This window comes from Toxotes jaculatrix, chromosome 9, assembly GCF_017976425.1.
Source record: "Toxotes jaculatrix isolate fToxJac2 chromosome 9, fToxJac2.pri, whole genome shotgun sequence".
NCBI lineage: Eukaryota > Metazoa > Chordata > Actinopteri > Toxotidae > Toxotes > Toxotes jaculatrix.
The window spans coordinates 24426222-24442623 of NC_054402.1; the positions used below are offsets into that span (position 1 = coordinate 24426222).

General features: G+C 40.8%; 1 protein-coding gene across 1 annotated transcript; it reads right to left on the reverse strand.

The window, feature by feature from the left end:
- Nucleotides 1–162: 162 nt before the first annotated feature.
- On the reverse strand, nucleotides 163–16402 carry LOC121187641 (A disintegrin and metalloproteinase with thrombospondin motifs 8-like). Its single transcript, XM_041046987.1, has 9 exons — nucleotides 15421–16402; nucleotides 13215–13454; nucleotides 9294–9426; nucleotides 8942–9109; nucleotides 7807–8099; nucleotides 4953–5139; nucleotides 4330–4502; nucleotides 3557–3732; nucleotides 163–2573 (listed from the first exon to the last, which is right to left on the reverse strand). Exons 1-9 carry the CDS (start codon nucleotides 16159–16161, stop codon nucleotides 1829–1831), a joined length of 2856 nt encoding a protein of 951 aa, XP_040902921.1. The 5' UTR covers nucleotides 16162–16402; the 3' UTR covers nucleotides 163–1828.

The window sequence follows — 16402 nt, forward strand, 5'->3', positions numbered from 1 at the left end:
TCATCAGTCTGGAAACAAGAATCCCCAAGTAATGAAGCTTGAGAAAAGGGCCAACCAGAGGGTTTTTACACTGTTTTGGATACAAACATTTGAATAAATCTGGCATTTTAGTTGTCATGGAGGATAAGGATTAGGAAAAGAGAACTATGTATTGACATAAATGTGTTTATTTGACCATTTTTATGACAAAAATCTCAAAGACAGCAGCATTTGCCATTTTAATTACATGTCCAAGGTAAAAACATTACAAAAATAAATAGCTTAAAAAGGAAGCTGTAATAATAAAATAGTATGGTCCTTCACTGAAGGGATATAGGCCTAATACTTCATCTCTTTTGTTTTATAGCATACTGTAAATTAACAACAGGAATGAAGAAATCAAATATACATACCAGAGTCTGAAAACAACTGTGAGGGTTTGCAAAAGATGCATTAACAAATAAAAGTCTGAAAATGAATAAAATCAATGTTATTTTTCATATACAAGATAGATAGTACGCTAATAACTTAGTATTAACACCTCCAAAGAAACATTTGTTGCATTGCAAATTGTTTGTACCACTGTTCCTCTCAACTACAGAATAATGCACCTGTGAGGAGGCTAAAATTAAACTACAGAGCAGAGGGAAATTCTCTGTCATGGGTTTTTCTGATCAGGAATGATCAGTCATTATCTTGGCCAAAAAAAACAAAAAACGTACACAGCATGTAAACTCAAATTCTACTGATGTCTATAAATTCTACAAGTGAAGTTCACTATTGAAACAGCCTGTTTTGAACTAGGCCATAATTGGTACATTTTAGTGAGAGCCCCTCAAAGTATTGTCAGATTTAGTATCAGTGAATGGTTTCCCCATAGTTCAAAAATGCAAAGTTTCAGGATAAATGACATTCTCATCACAATCACATTCTGGTATGTGTGCAGAAAAGATAAGGAATCAAACAGGAGCAAATCGCCAATGCCTCAATCATGTGGACCTACCTCATTAACGGCTAAGGTACATGGCTTGATCAAAGCTTTATATGGGATCGAGTGCTGTAGAGGACAACTGGAGGTATATTTACACTGTGCTGGTGTTTGACAGCAGGTTTCATGCCATTGTTCTAGCCCCACTTTAAATGACAACTAACATAAGAACTGCAGATTTTTGCCAAACTTTATCCCAAAAAATAGTTTCTGTTCAAAATAGGACTAGAAAACTTCTCATTCTAGAGAAAACATACACACAGCACCTTCATCTAGAGTCTATACATACATCACATGAGGTAGATTTCCATTGTTTCAAATTTCAATAGTGGTTGTTAAATGTCAACAAAAGATGACTAAGCAAAATTCAGGCGAATGCCCTTGATGTGACTTGATGCGACCAGTTGGTAACATGGACAGATTTTGAGACAGTGGGTCCTTGGGCACAGACCTGTAAAAGGGCCCCCACCCCTCAGATATAGAACCCAGAGCCGTCAGAATCTCAGAGACACAAAAAACACACAGAGAGTCTGTCATTTTGTGTCTCTTTGTGGTTGTTTTATATCTCTTTGTAGTCATTTTGCTTGTCCTTTGTTGTTTTTGTGTCTCGTAGTAGTTACTTGTGTCTCTTTCTGGTTGTTTTGTGTCTCTGTGGTCTTTTTGCACATCTTTGTAGTTGTTTTGCATCTTGTTGTAGCTGTTTTGTGTCTCTTTGTGGTCATTTTGCATCTCTTTGTAGTCATTACATCTGTTGACCCCTTGGGCTCCTGGGCCTGCCCCTAGCATGACTGTTCAGTAACCCGTTCATGGTTAGTAAGTGCAGTCAGACCAAAATGGGAAAGTTCACTGAACCCATGTTCTTCATAAGCACTCCTGGTTGAAACACACTCCGGAGACTGGCTCAGGGATTTTGTTCGGATCGCACTTCTCTGGCTCAACAGTCTTCCCAGTGTAGTCTATGCAGAAGACACTGCGGCGACGTTCCCCCTGGCCACAAGTTCGTGAGCAGGTGGACCAAGGTCCCAACTGCCATAAGGGACATGGCAGATCCCCACAAGGCCTGATGTCTACAGGTTTCAGGTCTCTGTCACACTGGCTGGAGAGGAAGCCCTCACTGTCTCTGCATTCAACAATCCTTCTGGACCATCCAGATCCACAACTTTTGGAGCACTCAGACCATTCCCCCAGCACCCACTCCGGCACACCGAAGGGATGGATCATGTGTAGAGATGGCAGTGAGCCCTTCTTGTCCTTTGATTTATTGAAGGTCACATCTCTAGGGATGAAAAAGGTATATTTGACCTTAGGAGGATTGGCATCCCCCGCAGTGGCCAGGAGTTGGATGGTGATGGCCTCCTTCAGTTGCCTGAAGCTCTGAATCCTCTCCAGTGTGGTAGAGGAACCACTGTACTTCAGCACAGCACCCAGCACAGGAATGTCCTGCTCCACTGTGGACACCGAAAAGTTACCATTGAGGATGTAACCACCACTCTCTCTCTTTATAGCCAGGTAGTTCCCATCATGTTTGATTCCTCTGTGGCTCCGCTGTTTGATGTCGATATTAGTGGCGCCAATGGGAATTGTCACAATGTCACTGTACCCATAGCTGATAGAGAAATGAAAGAACTGGTTTAGATTATGTATAGACTTGTTTTGCCTTTAACAGCTTTAACATTTTGGAAAACGTGCTTATGTGTTTTCTTTTCAAATCAAGTTTATTTATATATATAACACGTTTAAAACAACCAGAGTTGACCAAAGTGATGTACAAATTTTAGTTAAAGGCATAAACAATAATGAGTAAAATCAGTAGTTAAGGCACAAATAACAGAAAAAACAAATAAAAACAATAAATGGCAGTGATAAAATACAAGGCATTATCAGTGCTGCTGGCCTGCAGGTGAGACAAAGGAGACTGCTCATTAACCCACATACAGTGAGCTGCAATGATCCAGCCTTGAGGAGATGAATGCCGTGGTAACAGTCTTCATATTGTTAAGAAAGAGGATGGATAGTTAAGCACCCTTCCACCACAGAATTGATCTGTTTATCAAATTTCAATATTGGGTCAAAGATGATACCAAAATTCTTGGCAGGGCATGAAGGTTCAATGTCAGTGGCCCTAAGCAGCTAGCTATACTCCCTGTGGTGTTGGAGGGGGGCCAAAAACAATTACTTCTGTCTTGTTGTCATTCAAATGAAGACAGTTTTTTTTTGCCATCCAGCATTTTACATCCTAGAGGCAATCAAGGATGGATGTGATAGAGTTGAAATCCCCCAGATTCAGTGGAAAGTATATTTTTATATCAGTATAGCAATGAAAGGAGAAGACAGAGCTAAAATGTAGCATGGGGATACTCCACAAGTGACTGAGGCAGTAGAGGATGAGAAGCATCCAATGTTAACAGGGAAAGCCCTGTCTGTTAAGTAGGAGGCAAACCACTTGAGGGAATGCCATCCTGGTCCTTGCAATGGTTTAAAAGAGTGCAATGATCTACTCTGTCAAAAGTCGCACTGAGGTCTAATAGAACTGAAATGGCACATTTAGCTAAACCCCTATTGGCTTTTTCAAGTATATATACCACTTACATTGCTTTATTGTAGGAGCCTGTGATCTTTCTACAGGTGAGCCCACTTCCTCCACACACTCCACACTTATCCACTCTCAGGTTGGATCCAATCACCTGGTCGCAGCCTGCCTTCACACACTGGCCTTGGACACACACCGATGTTGTGTCAGGGCCACAGGTCGTCCCATCAATCACCTGCATTGACACAACAAAAAGTCAGATTAACCTTAATGTACAGTTGATATTCAATTTTAAACTGCTGTCACAATAACAACTGACAAAAAAAATAACCCAAGGTCTTTTTAACAAGCTTTTTCCAGAGCTTTCAACCACATGGTACAGTGGTATAGTACATGTTGACTGTAAGATGCAACTGAAACTTGCAACTGAAATGCAAAGCCAAGAAGACCTTTCGCAATGAAGTGGCATTTGTGTTTAAAAGAATAAGAAATGCTGAATTGAATTAAAGCATCTTTACTAGACATCTGGCTTTTCTTCCATTGCAAGTTATTCTCCATGTGTTGGCTTTATGTGTCATTGCAAAAGTGATAAATGTTGATACTCAAAGATTATTAGATTGTTAGCTTAGATTATTAGATGCTTTAGTGTACAACTGAGTTCTGAATATCCAAATATAATACAAAATTCTGTTTCAGTATGCATCTAAAGAAATACTTTCACTTTGATCGGAAAGCATCAGATCAATATTGAGACGTGTTAGCTGTAGTGTGAACATAATGCCTTAGCAAAATGGTTGCATATGAGCTGTGATGTTGAATGCATATCCTGTACCTTGGATTCAAACACCTTAAATTCACTGCTGCCTCTGGCCCTGCAGAACAGCTTACATCTATCTCTGGGAGACACACCAGCATACTTTGGTATCCACTGCTTCATGTTCCCGTTGTGGTCCAGGTAGTGGGGGCTGTTGTAATTCTCACACTGCTCCTCTCTGAAACTCTTCCCTATAGATAAGAAAAAGAAAGTGTACAACAGATGTGGGTCAATTGGTTGAGAGATCAAGCTCTTGAAAATATAATAACCCTGAACAAATAATTTCTAAAGTCACTACATAAAGCTGCCCTACAAAAGCATTATCAGAAAGAAGCTCTACAAGCAAAAATATTCAAATAGAATTTAGATATGTTATTTATAGAATTTATATTTATATATAAGTAAGTCTATATTTATAATCATATATTGGTAAAATATGTAGCATGTTAGATTGTTTGCAGCATGGTGTATATCAGGCTGACAGTAGCCTTAAACACTACAAATGGTACAGTCTAAACCTAGAAACAATGAGTTGATCAACAGAAAATTATTCAAAATTAATTTGTCCATTTATATCAGAACACCAGCTCTCAGCAGCCTCAAGCACTGGATTTTGTAACCTGCACAGTGCAGATTCTCACCCTCGTAGTTGTCACAGGGCTGTGTGTTGCAGGACTGATACTGGACTCTCTGTCCCTCACAGTACTTCCCTCCGTTCTGAGGCACAGGGTCAGAACACTCCCTATAGGAGAACTCCACCCCACCTCCACATGTTCTGGAGCACTGCTGCCACGGTCCCCACAAGCTCCAGCCGCCGTCCACAACCACCTGCAGTAAAACACAAGCAGAAAAAAAAGAGGGAAAAAAAGAGCAGAGTATTTGGTTAGAGCTCAGTGCCAAAGGCAATCTCAGCTGTGCAGTCCAAACCACAGTCTGGGCTTCTGGGTTTGAGGCCGCACAGTGTGCTGGCGTGCTGCAACTCCAGTCCAAATGTGTGTTGAAGTTCGGCATGCGCCTGCTGTCTGCCTCTACCCATGTTTCTGCCACATGTGTCATTCACCTCTAGTAGAACCTGCCATGTTGCAGCTTTGTAAGGCAAAACTGAAAGTGTGTGGGTGCATACGTGTGTGTTTGCTATTGAGGGCGTCCTTTCCAGAAGTTTTATGAGTCTGGCTCAGCTAACATCCCAATTCATAAACAGATGTGTGACTGTAACACAAGGAGAAGATATCAAGGCAATCAAGCTAAAATGAAACACTAAGATGTATAAATGTTCTTTAAATATAGGAAATATAAAAAGACATCATGAGGCAGACGGATTTAAACTTCCTAAATTCCAACAATGCAGTAATCTGCACTTTTAGCCTGTACTTTTCACTGATGTATTTCTACATAAAACTGCACACAGCTGCAATACTGAGGAAGTGTCTTATCTCCACTAACTAAAACAGGCTCTTTACTCTACTCTCTAGTTTTGTATTGATTGCTTTTTTGTAGTTTAACCTGAAAGCTATTTTCCCTGAAATGATTAATTATTGATTAAAAAGAAAAATAAGGTCTGAATCAAACAAAACATATAATAATAGCTATACTGGAACTTTCAGTTGTGTCACACATTCTTTTTCTGAAGATGGACTTTGTCCAACTGGACTTACAGTTTAGTTTCCATTTTTCTTGGCACTTCTCATCTGTATTGTCTTAAATGTTGAAAGTTCAGTTTGGAATGAACTTTGAAGCCCAAAATCTTATGATTTTGTTGAGGAAGCAATTTACAATTACAATTTAAACCACATATTGATGGATAAAAAGATAACTGACAGTTAATTTAAGATAATAACTGGAGTCATTAATGTTGAAGAACAGGTCATGGAACTCAGACAAAAACCCAGCAAGAAAAATAATATTGGAAATCTGCTGTGGAAGATTGTCCTAAAAGTTGCTGACTTACAAGTTTCATAACTACAAATGTGATTGCTGTATTTCTGAGTAAATGAGCTGTACACTTCAAAGGAAGTGACTCATCAAAACCTTCAGGCAGCTCTCCAGTAGCGAGCAAGTGTGAGCAAAAAACACATTGTCAGCATGCAGCATCCAACAAGGTATAAATGAGGTCTACAGAGTGTGAGGTGTACTGAGATCACATTATCTGCTTTCAATGTTAATGTGGTCAGAAATTCACAAAAATTACTGACAGCTGACAGCCACTCTGGAACGGTATAATTCCCTGATGCAGTTTTACCATGCTCTCAAGTCTTTGGTCTCAAAGGATGGGTTCACAGTTTTCTGAGTTGGATTTAAACAATTGTCAGGGGCCCATATGAACACTGAATCAGTTTGGTTGTTGCCACCATTCCTCCTGTTCATACTGATATCAAAACATTCCTTGCAAATGTACTGTAAATGATGGAGGGCAAAGTTTTAGTTCAGTGTGTATCTTCTAAAGTTGCTGTACTTGTGTGTACATTGTGTAACTTTCTGCCATGGCTAAGCAGGGAGACGCTGTCAGTGGGAATTTTGTACTAAAAAGAACGAATAAATGAAAAAGAATTGAAGCTAGCTCAACTTTTGCTGAAGTGCATTGCCCAGCCAAGTACATACGTTCCTGGTAGATTACTTTAGAACGTGAATGCAGTATTTTTACTGTTTACCTTGCGATCGTCCTGTCAAGATAAGACAGTTACCACTGTGATAACTAAGTTATAAAATCCTGTCTGTGAGTATTACAAACTTTTGTGCAGCGTTTGGTGTCTGACAAATGTTGAAACACGTAATCTATCACTACATCTGGACTGGACTTAACAGATCAGATTTAAGTTTAGTCCAAGTCTCCATTAACTCATCCTGCTGAACCCCCCTGAACCTAACCACCCCTTATTAACGTTGGGCGTACATTTAGAGGGGACCTTGTAAAGGCCATTATGAAGATAAGATGAACTTTATTAATCCCATGGGGGAAATTTTACATTTTTATGGTAGCAGAAGTTTATCAGAATTTTATTTATTTATTTTTGAAAACAGCTGTCTGCTATTGCTGAAAACGAGAGCTGTGACAGTCAACCATAACATAAAGTTGTGGGCTGTGAAATAAAAACAATGACCTGAGCAGTGGCCACCGTGTCCACAACTGACAGCTAAAGAATAATGGTGAATGTTAAAATATAGTGTAATAGTATCCCAAGAATTGAAGAGTCATAAACTCAGCAAACTGTATCAGTAATCAGTTCCACTGTTTGCCAACATTAGCCACCAGTCACTATTAGCTTGTGGTCATACCAGACCAGCTAAGGCTGTAGTAGCAGAACCCCTGAGTGTATGAACTGAGCAAGAGGACATTTTATTGCTAGCAAATTAAACTTTTAATTTGTAAGAAGAAGAGCATGGTATTTTTTTCTTTCAAAAGTTACCTTTACTCTCATTTGATGAAAAACTTTTTGTAAAAAAAAAAAAAAAAAAAAAAATCAAAAATAAAATCAAAAATAAATAAAGGCGTCTTACCAGTGGCTTCATCACCTCATGGGTGGACAAGCATGCTTCATGGAGACAGGTCCCGTTGAGGCTACAGGGGGTGCCGTCAGCCCAGGGCAAGCTGCCATTCTTGGTGGTGCACTGTGGTGTCCCATCCTCTCGACACCAAAGCTGGCTGCAGATATCACTGTCTGAGGTGTTGGGGCAGTGGATGAACTCCTCTCCAAAAATCTGCTGGCACTGTTGGTCCAGGCTGTACTTGGTGCCTGGAAGCTCTCTTGGTAATGGCATGGTACTCTCTGGGACATCCAGCAGACAGTCCCCTGTGGTTACCAAAGAAAGCAACACTGTATGAGACTGATTATATTGTGGTTTATGGAGATTATGAACTTGACAATGGGAGCACTGTGACAATGGTAAATGTGTTGCGCTTTGTGTGTGGCATGACAACAGTGGAAAAATATTCAGGGCAAGTTGTGTCCTGGCTATAAAAATGAGTAATTTAAATTTAACTAATGCACTGCACTTTTATAGGCAGCCTAGTGCTCTGAATCTGGACATGTGACAGCTATTCTAAATCTGAATTTATTCATTGTTCCACTAATGATTCTTTATTACATTCAATAAGCTTTTGTCTGGAGTTGTCAATGACATCCACAGTTCGGAATGAACGTTCTCAGCCACACAAGTTTTTGTTGGAGCCATTTTCCAACTGATAAAGAGCATATTTTGCTGACACCAGCTGTTGCTTTTGGCTGAGGAGGTGGAGAACAGGAAGAAGTCCATAGTATGACTCAGTGGGAAAGAAGGTTCACCGATAGGTCTAGCAAGGATACAAACAATACAAAGATGCACAACACAAGGTGGGGAGAGGGAACAATGGGGGAAAGGCAAAGAGAGTGTGAAGAGGAGGATGTAGGAAGAGAAGATTTGGAAAGTTATGGCAAGATAAATTATCCCCATAACCAATAGTTTGAAGGGAGTGACATGTGTCAGCAAGAAAGCCATAGTTAGAGCATGAGAGGAAGAACTGTATGTTTTATTCATCTCTGAATCAGCCCTAATAACAGAGTCACAGGGTCACTGCAGGACTCTATGGGATGCATAGATTTCCTCAGTGTGTGACTTTTAATGTGCTGCATTTACAACCTGAAGTATCTCCTACCATGTCCGTTGTCAAAGAACTCAGTGATGTAGAGAGCACTGCAGGGAGACCAGGGGGCCGTCTTGTTGAGGCTGACAAACAGAGGAGCCATCAGGTAATGTCCTCCCAGATCTCCGAACAGCTTCTCACAGGTCTTGGAGTCGTCATGAGGCATACTCAAAACATGACCTGCAGTAGGAGAGGATGTGATGATAAGAATGTGATGTGTAGGCTTATAGGTGGTTATGGATGTCTAAACATGACTTTAAAGCTACACATGATAGAGCTTGCCTATTACACTACGTTTCACAAGTTTTTCCATAAATCGTACACCCACACCAGCACACCCATATGACAATAAATGTGATCTAACCGAGCTCGTGTGCAGCTGTGAAGGCAGCCTGCAGGCCGTTGTCCTCAATAACTGAGCAGCTCCTCTTCGGATCGCACATCGTCCCGACATCGGCCACACCCAGCGTGTCGCAGCTCTTCTGTCCACAGATGTCCTGCAACGCAAACACAGCAAACGCTGAAAATGGAGCACCATCGTCACCAAATCTTTTTGATAAAGTTTGCAAAAGCTGATGCTCAAATTAAATGTGACCATATGCCAATTCTGTGTGGGAAGTCACTGATCACTATGAAATGCCACTGCTGTTATAGTGCAACATACCATTCCACAATTGCATATGATGATTCTTACTTGTAAATGCCAACTATACCACTCAGGGTGCACAACTGGTTATTAGCTCCAGTGATCTGGTCAGAGCTCTGGATTTTATTACAGTGGTGGATGGTTTTACATTGAAAGTGCAGAAATGAATGCCACTTTCAATGTAAGACGTCTTATTGTGTGTTTAAGGCATTTTAATGAATATTGCTCTGCTATTGCTATGTTTTTCAGCCTCCGTGTTTAACGTGTTGACAGTTTGTGACAGGTGATATAGGAGTAGGCATGCTTTGGATGGAAAATCTACCATCTTGTTATGTCTGTAATTTTCCAGGGAAAACTGTGATATTTGCTAGTAAGAATCATCATATCAGTGGGAGGTGGTGTGTGGGATTTGAACTGCAGAAACATAGTTATAGGGTAAACATTAGATTCCAGGGCTGTAGAGTAGTTAAAGTTAGGGTTAGGGTGAGGCTGGGGTCAGGTTAAACATCCCCAGTCAATAAGAATGGGTATATGCCAGTGGAACATAAGACATACTAGAAGTACCATAAACCAAATGAATGGCAACCCCATAATCAGCGCTGGTATACCTCTTAGAATCAGCATACGCCCCTAAACAAGAGCTACATTCAGTCAATCACTTTTTGATCTCAGCACTGCTGCCAGACAGCTTTAATGTCATGGAGCATGAAATGTTTCCACTGAAACTAAAACAAGGCATACTTTTATCAATCAAACTATTTCATTCAAATCAATTAAGGGTAAGATCTTGTCATGTACACATGTGTAGTGTTGACCAATTCCTCAATTAACCTGTAATCAAACCGTTTGTTACAACAACACTGTGAGAATAGACTTCATCCAATGTTTAATACATGGTGAATAGTTGATACACTGTTTTACACTGATACACATTTACTTAGAAACAGCTGACAGAGTGGACTACCAAAGAGTTAAAGACATTATCCTGTCAAATAATAAATATAGTAAGTGTTTGGGCGGCCCTGAGTGACTGTTATATTAATCACGTAGGATGGCGAACCACCATCTATTTATTGTACGTCCAGTTGTTTTTCTTCCATTTTTAAAGAAACAAATCAAAAACATGTTGCTCAGTGTTTCCGTCATAAAACAAAGCAAATAAATATCCGCAGCATGCAGCTGTCCAGGGCTGCAATGTGGGAAAATTAACAGTGTGGTATATCAGAAACCTTTTCCTGTTTGAGAAGACGCCTGGCTGTGTAGGAAGGAGACGGACCCGTCCATGGCTTCGCCTCAGCCCCCAAAAAAACCACAAGGCAGAGCCCTCTGTGATTCAAAACACATCTGGACTTGGAGCTGCAGCTGAACGCAGCTCAGCATGTGTTTGTACAGTTCCACAACAGCATCTGTCACTCACGTATGCAGACACTCAGACAAAGCTAGATATATGGGTCAAAGCACGAGCCCCAGTAATACATTTGCACATAGCGCAGATGCAGACGACACATCGTATAAGAGAAACAAAAATCCATGAGAAATATGTTTCCACTACATGCAACAGAGGATAGATTTTGAGTTTCACAACAGCCAATACTAGCAGCGGCCATCTCTTGTGACTGTGGAATACCTGGCATACATTTTCAACTCCAACCCGGCTGCACACTCAAGCCCTGACCATTTAAAGTGGCTTCATCGTGTCTGGGCTGATTTGTGGCGGCACTAAAGTTAGCTCATCCACGAGGAACCTTCTGTCCTCTACATTTCAAAGCATATCTCCGCTGAAATGGAAAAACAAACACAAACCAGGGTCACATAAATGATGGTTTCCCTGATCGAACGCCACTTCAACAAATCCAACACGAGACTGCAAAAGCCCATATGTTCTATCCATCATTTTCCCCATGCTAACGTCATTCAGTAGGTCTATAAACATCAAGCGGCGACCAGGCTACTTACCTATAAAAATTAATAATAGAGAAGTTACTCACCTAATGTATTGTCTGCTAACACCTTGTCAACATGCACATACCAGATGCAAGAAGGCAGCCAAATACAACAGAACAAGCCAATCACAATTCAAACCCTAAGGACTTGTGAACTTATTTCCTGTCGAAGCTTTCAGCTTGTTTGGACTCTGTTGACATTCCCCCTGCTTGGAAAAGATTACAACTATTCCATTGCTACCTCTACAATACATTTTCAGGATCCTTAGTTTACCTAAAGGGCCATAAATGCTTTTCTTTACCTCGTCTTGGTTCCTCTTCTTTTTTCTAATCTCACACGTGTTACTGAATTGCTTTCAGAGCAACGTCTGGCCTGAAGCAAGGGGCTCATTTTCAGTGTGGACCCCCCACCGTCCAAACAACTAGCCCTAAAATGCACCTGTGTTAGTGTAAAACACTTTGGTTCCACGAAATTGTTGTGTGGATGAGTCTGATACCTCTGAAACCACAGCATGTACCACAGCTGGCCTGAGATTGAATTCCACCAGGGCTTAATTCATGACTCATTCTTGCTGGGTTTTTGCTTTCTGAATGGAGAACAAAATACACCAGAATAGAGTGGACTTGCCACTCTTGGAATGCATTTAAAAGCGTTTACTACATGTATTGTTTAATGTACTAAACCATCTTCTGAAAAGAAGCCTATCACAATCACTGTCTCTCTTGAAGCCTGATTGGAGTGTAAGGATATTTTGTGGTAATACTGAATATGTTTCAAGTTGCATTTATCTTTTGTTCTTTTATTTTTTCTGCCACTTTGGGGCAGAACTGAAGCTGAAGAGTTTTTACAGCTAATGTGTTAGCCAAACTACTTTGTAGCAGACAGTTTTGATAACCTGACAAATATAAGTCTTATATTCACTCTCCTTTTGGCTCTGTTTTGTTTTCCACCGACTCAAGAGGAACATATTTGGCCCTCCCCTATGTTTACCAGCTAGTCGCTAACTTTGTCTGTCTTCCATTTGGCTCTGGCATGTAGTGTGCAGCCAGTTTACGAGACTTTTCTCGCTAAAAACAGGTTTCTGCAGCTGCTGGTGTGAAGTGAAGCTGATGAGAGCAGTGAGACATAACCACAACGGTGCCTTCTACCACTGAGGGGAACTGCAGAGTTAGTGATAGTTGTGTATTGGTTTCTCATTACGAGCAGCCTGGTTGACATTACCCACATACCCTTGACCTATTGTTTATTTAAAAACATTCATTAATAACCTCTAAATTACAGTTTCATGCCCAAATATTATAAGCAGTCAGCCTTTCTTGGCGTCAAAATTCTACAATAAAACCATACTTCTACTCTTTTAAATAAAAAAAATGTGGTGTTCCCCAAGGATCAATTCGCATGCCACTGCTGTTTTAAGTTTGCATAAAAACTTTTGCAAATTTATCTCAAGATCCTTTTATTAGCTTTTTCCAGAGCTTTCAACTACATCACATTGGCCTTGACAACTCAACACCTTGAGATGAAAGATTTTTGTCAAGCCACTCTTTCCAAGGTCACGACTGAACTCATACTCAAACTCTCACAAATCACATAATTACAACATTATATGCAGATGACGCCGGGTTTTATTGAGACTTCGACAACCATTCTACATTTGTGTGAAGAAGCTAACCCAGACGTGTGCTTGTCTCTCACCTCTCTGGTGAACAGCATGGCAGTGTCATAGTGCTCTGGGTGTCTCTGACTTGGTGGATTGAAGAGCTGCTGCCAGGAGCAAAAGTTCCTCAGAGCCACGCCTCCGTTGCTGGACACCTCTGGACCAACCTCCTCGTCTTCCACTACCAACATCTTCACCACCACCATGTTAACGGAGTTCTTTATGCTGGGGTGCTTGTAAAGCTGAGCTGCCATGGACATCAGGGTCAGAATGTAGTGCTATGGAGGATGAGAGACAGGACAGGACATTTAAATACCTGAACTTCCATGAACATGAATTTGAACATTCCATTCACAGGACATTTAAAGAGCTTGGACAGCACAAAGATACAGTGGGGCATGGACAAAAGAGGGCAGAGTTAAAGCTGTATGCGATAATGTTTCTAAATTATCCAAAACATATTTGACCTTTTCATGTACTGCAATGTCTTGGCCAATCCAGATAAACAGTATCTGCGATTAGCTGTATCAGCTGGGTTCTATCACACAAAACAAAAAAACCTTTAAGTATGACTATGTGACATGCAACATTAAATCACATAATTCAACAAAAATTAAGCAATTAAGGAAACACATTACACTTCATTACAGCAATGGCTAACTAATCCATTAGTCATAGCCCAAGAGCACAAATAAAATTGTCTTCAGAAATAACTGTGCATCATTACTCATGCGGAGGAATTTCTGTCTCCTAAAATGGAAAACTCAAAAATGTCAGTGACCCCTGAAGAATGAAGCGCTGTATAGCAATTTTATTTTTATATTGTAATATTTTGTTTTCTGAGTGTTATTGCTTGTATTAGTGTTTTGTATCTCTGCTGCTGCTGGAGAAGAACAGTTTTCTGCCTTAACTACGGGCTGATTGTATTTCTCCCACTAATAATAAACAGAACTGGGTCACTCCATCAGGATTTCATATGAGATTCTAAATTACAAAAATCAGTTGGACACACTTGTATTTTAACCTTAACCCTCTAACCACCTTCAGAAAACTGCAGGCATCATTTTATACCCCACTGTCTTTTTCAAAGTGAAGAATTCCCCTTTGATTTTGTTTAAGTAAAGAGCCTCCAAACAGTTTTGTTCACGGTTGTGTTGTGGGAGGTAGGGATGGGCAGGGTTTTCCACAGCCCTGTATGGTTTTGTGTCTTAGTGGACGGCTCATAAATCACAATGAATGTGGGGGGATTGTGCCATGCTGTGTACTGTAAAGTCTTCCATTGGCCTCACTGAAATCACTTTTTTTCTGGGGTGGGATGATACTCTCCCATAGAAGGATTTTCCACATGTGCTGTACACACACCCGCAGAGCAACGTGTTGATTTTTCCCTGGGGCCTCCAAATCACTCAAACTGCCCCTGTTCATATAAAACCAGGGTAACATGAATGACAGTTGACATAAAACCTGTCCGATTTGTAATGAAATTATTTTTTCTGTTTCATTTTGGTTCACTTGACCCTGGTGCCTGGTTGCCTGTGACTTACTGAGGGATAAGGCTCAGTGTTTGGCAGCTGAGGAGCTTTTTAAGTACAAACAGACTACAATTTGGCTGCTGGAGATTGTGGCAGGATCATGGATTGTCCTACTTCTTCTTCTTCTTTTTTTTTTTTAAATAAATAAATATCTTTGGTTTAGCTCTGGTTAGAACCAGGATTGACTTGATAATTTCGGGAGATCTTTCAGACACCAGACATCTGTTTGTTTAAAATACTGGATGTCTTATATAACATGCAGCAGGAAATAATCCATTTAATGAATTTATAATATAAAAACAGAATAGAACAGATATTGTAAGGCTTGTGAATATTTCCTGGATGATGCTGAAGATATGCTGCCAAATCATGACCAAGTTCTGAGGAATGTTTCTCAGCATTGCTTGCATTTCTGTTCTCTGACCTCTTTCTCAGCCTGTGGAAAACAGGGAGCCCACCGATTTCCTCCCAAGCTCCCTCAGTGCCAAAACATATTTTTGAAGCTGAACAGAAAAAAACAAATCCCTGCCACTATATTTCCTGGGCTATGAATCCTGACTTAGCAGACAGGATGAGGAAATACAGAAGAAAAAAAAGATGACGTCTTTGGGAGTTTGTTTATGGGACAGTCTAAATTGCAAAGTTAGACTAAGGTTTGTTTAGGTTCCTGTCAACTGTGTGTGCAGGAAAGAATGAGTTCATCGTGTCTGACCTTTATTTCATCTCCATAGAACTGGGTCATGGTTGAGTCTGCTACCACCAAGGTCTCTATAAACCGTGGCGCGGAAACAAAGCGTCTCCGGCGAGGTTCCCTCTGTGCGTCACTGTCGCCGTGCGTAAAATTTTCCCCATTGTGCTTCTCCGCTCGGCTCTCCCCCGCCGCATGATGAAACAGGAGGGAAACACCGTGGCTTTGGGTGAATGTCCTCCTCTTGATGACATGCAGCTGCTTGACAGAGTCTGGCCCTAGATCGCCGCTAAGTTTGGGCTCAATTAAATACTCTTTCCCGTCCGTTATGAAGGAACCAAAGATGCCGGAGCACAAACTGACAGCCACAACCGAGTCTTGGTCGTGGTCTACGTTCCCAGAGTAAAAGCAGCTCCTCAGCGGTCCTTCACTGTCCTCTGTCTGGCTCATAATTTTCTGGAGATCTGCGTCCGCGACAGGTTTGGCACCTGAAGCGCTGCGTAAAGCGCCAACATCTCTGGCTCTGATACGCTGTATGGTGAAGGAAGGAGCGATAAAGCTGGTATCTGGTATAAGATTTAGAGTCAAGTCCTTGCCAAACGCACTAAGGACAAATCTCGGCTGTTCCTCGCTTCTTTTCCAAAAGCGACCGCTCGTTCTTGCATTTATCCGAACAGGTACAATATCCTCTGATTCAAACGGAGTGGAAAGCGCCGCGTTCATTACGCACATGGATAAAAAGATGAAACGCGCAGTGGAACACATCTTCTGCAACAGCAATTGCTCTAAAAAAAATAAAGAATTGATTGCAAAGTATGTCCTTTATTTCTGGTAAGTAGTGCGTCTTCTCCAATCGAAAGAGCACCTTTTCAAAATCAAAGATCTCTTCAAATTAAAAGTGATTTCCCAGTGCTGTAAAGGCAGTCTCAGTCAAAGTATGTCTGGTATTTAATTTCAGTCTGTCTGAGTTGTCGCTTCTAATTCCCAAGCCAAGCTAAGTCTTGTT

What these genes read in the sequence shown, in the direction of transcription:
- LOC121187641 (XM_041046987.1), bottom strand. Translation starts at nt 16,161, where the DNA reads ATGTGTTCCACTGCGCGTTTCATCTTTTTATCCATGTGCGTAATGAAC. An exon ending in ATGAGGTGATGAAGCCACTG is followed by an intron (nt 5,140 to 7,806) that starts GTAAGACGCCTT and finishes GTTTTACTGCAG; the next exon opens with GTGGTTGTGGACGGCGGCTG. An exon ending in TTAAGGTGTTTGAATCCAAG is followed by an intron (nt 3,733 to 4,329) that starts GTACAGGATATG and finishes GTGTCAATGCAG; the next exon opens with GTGATTGATGGGACGACCTG.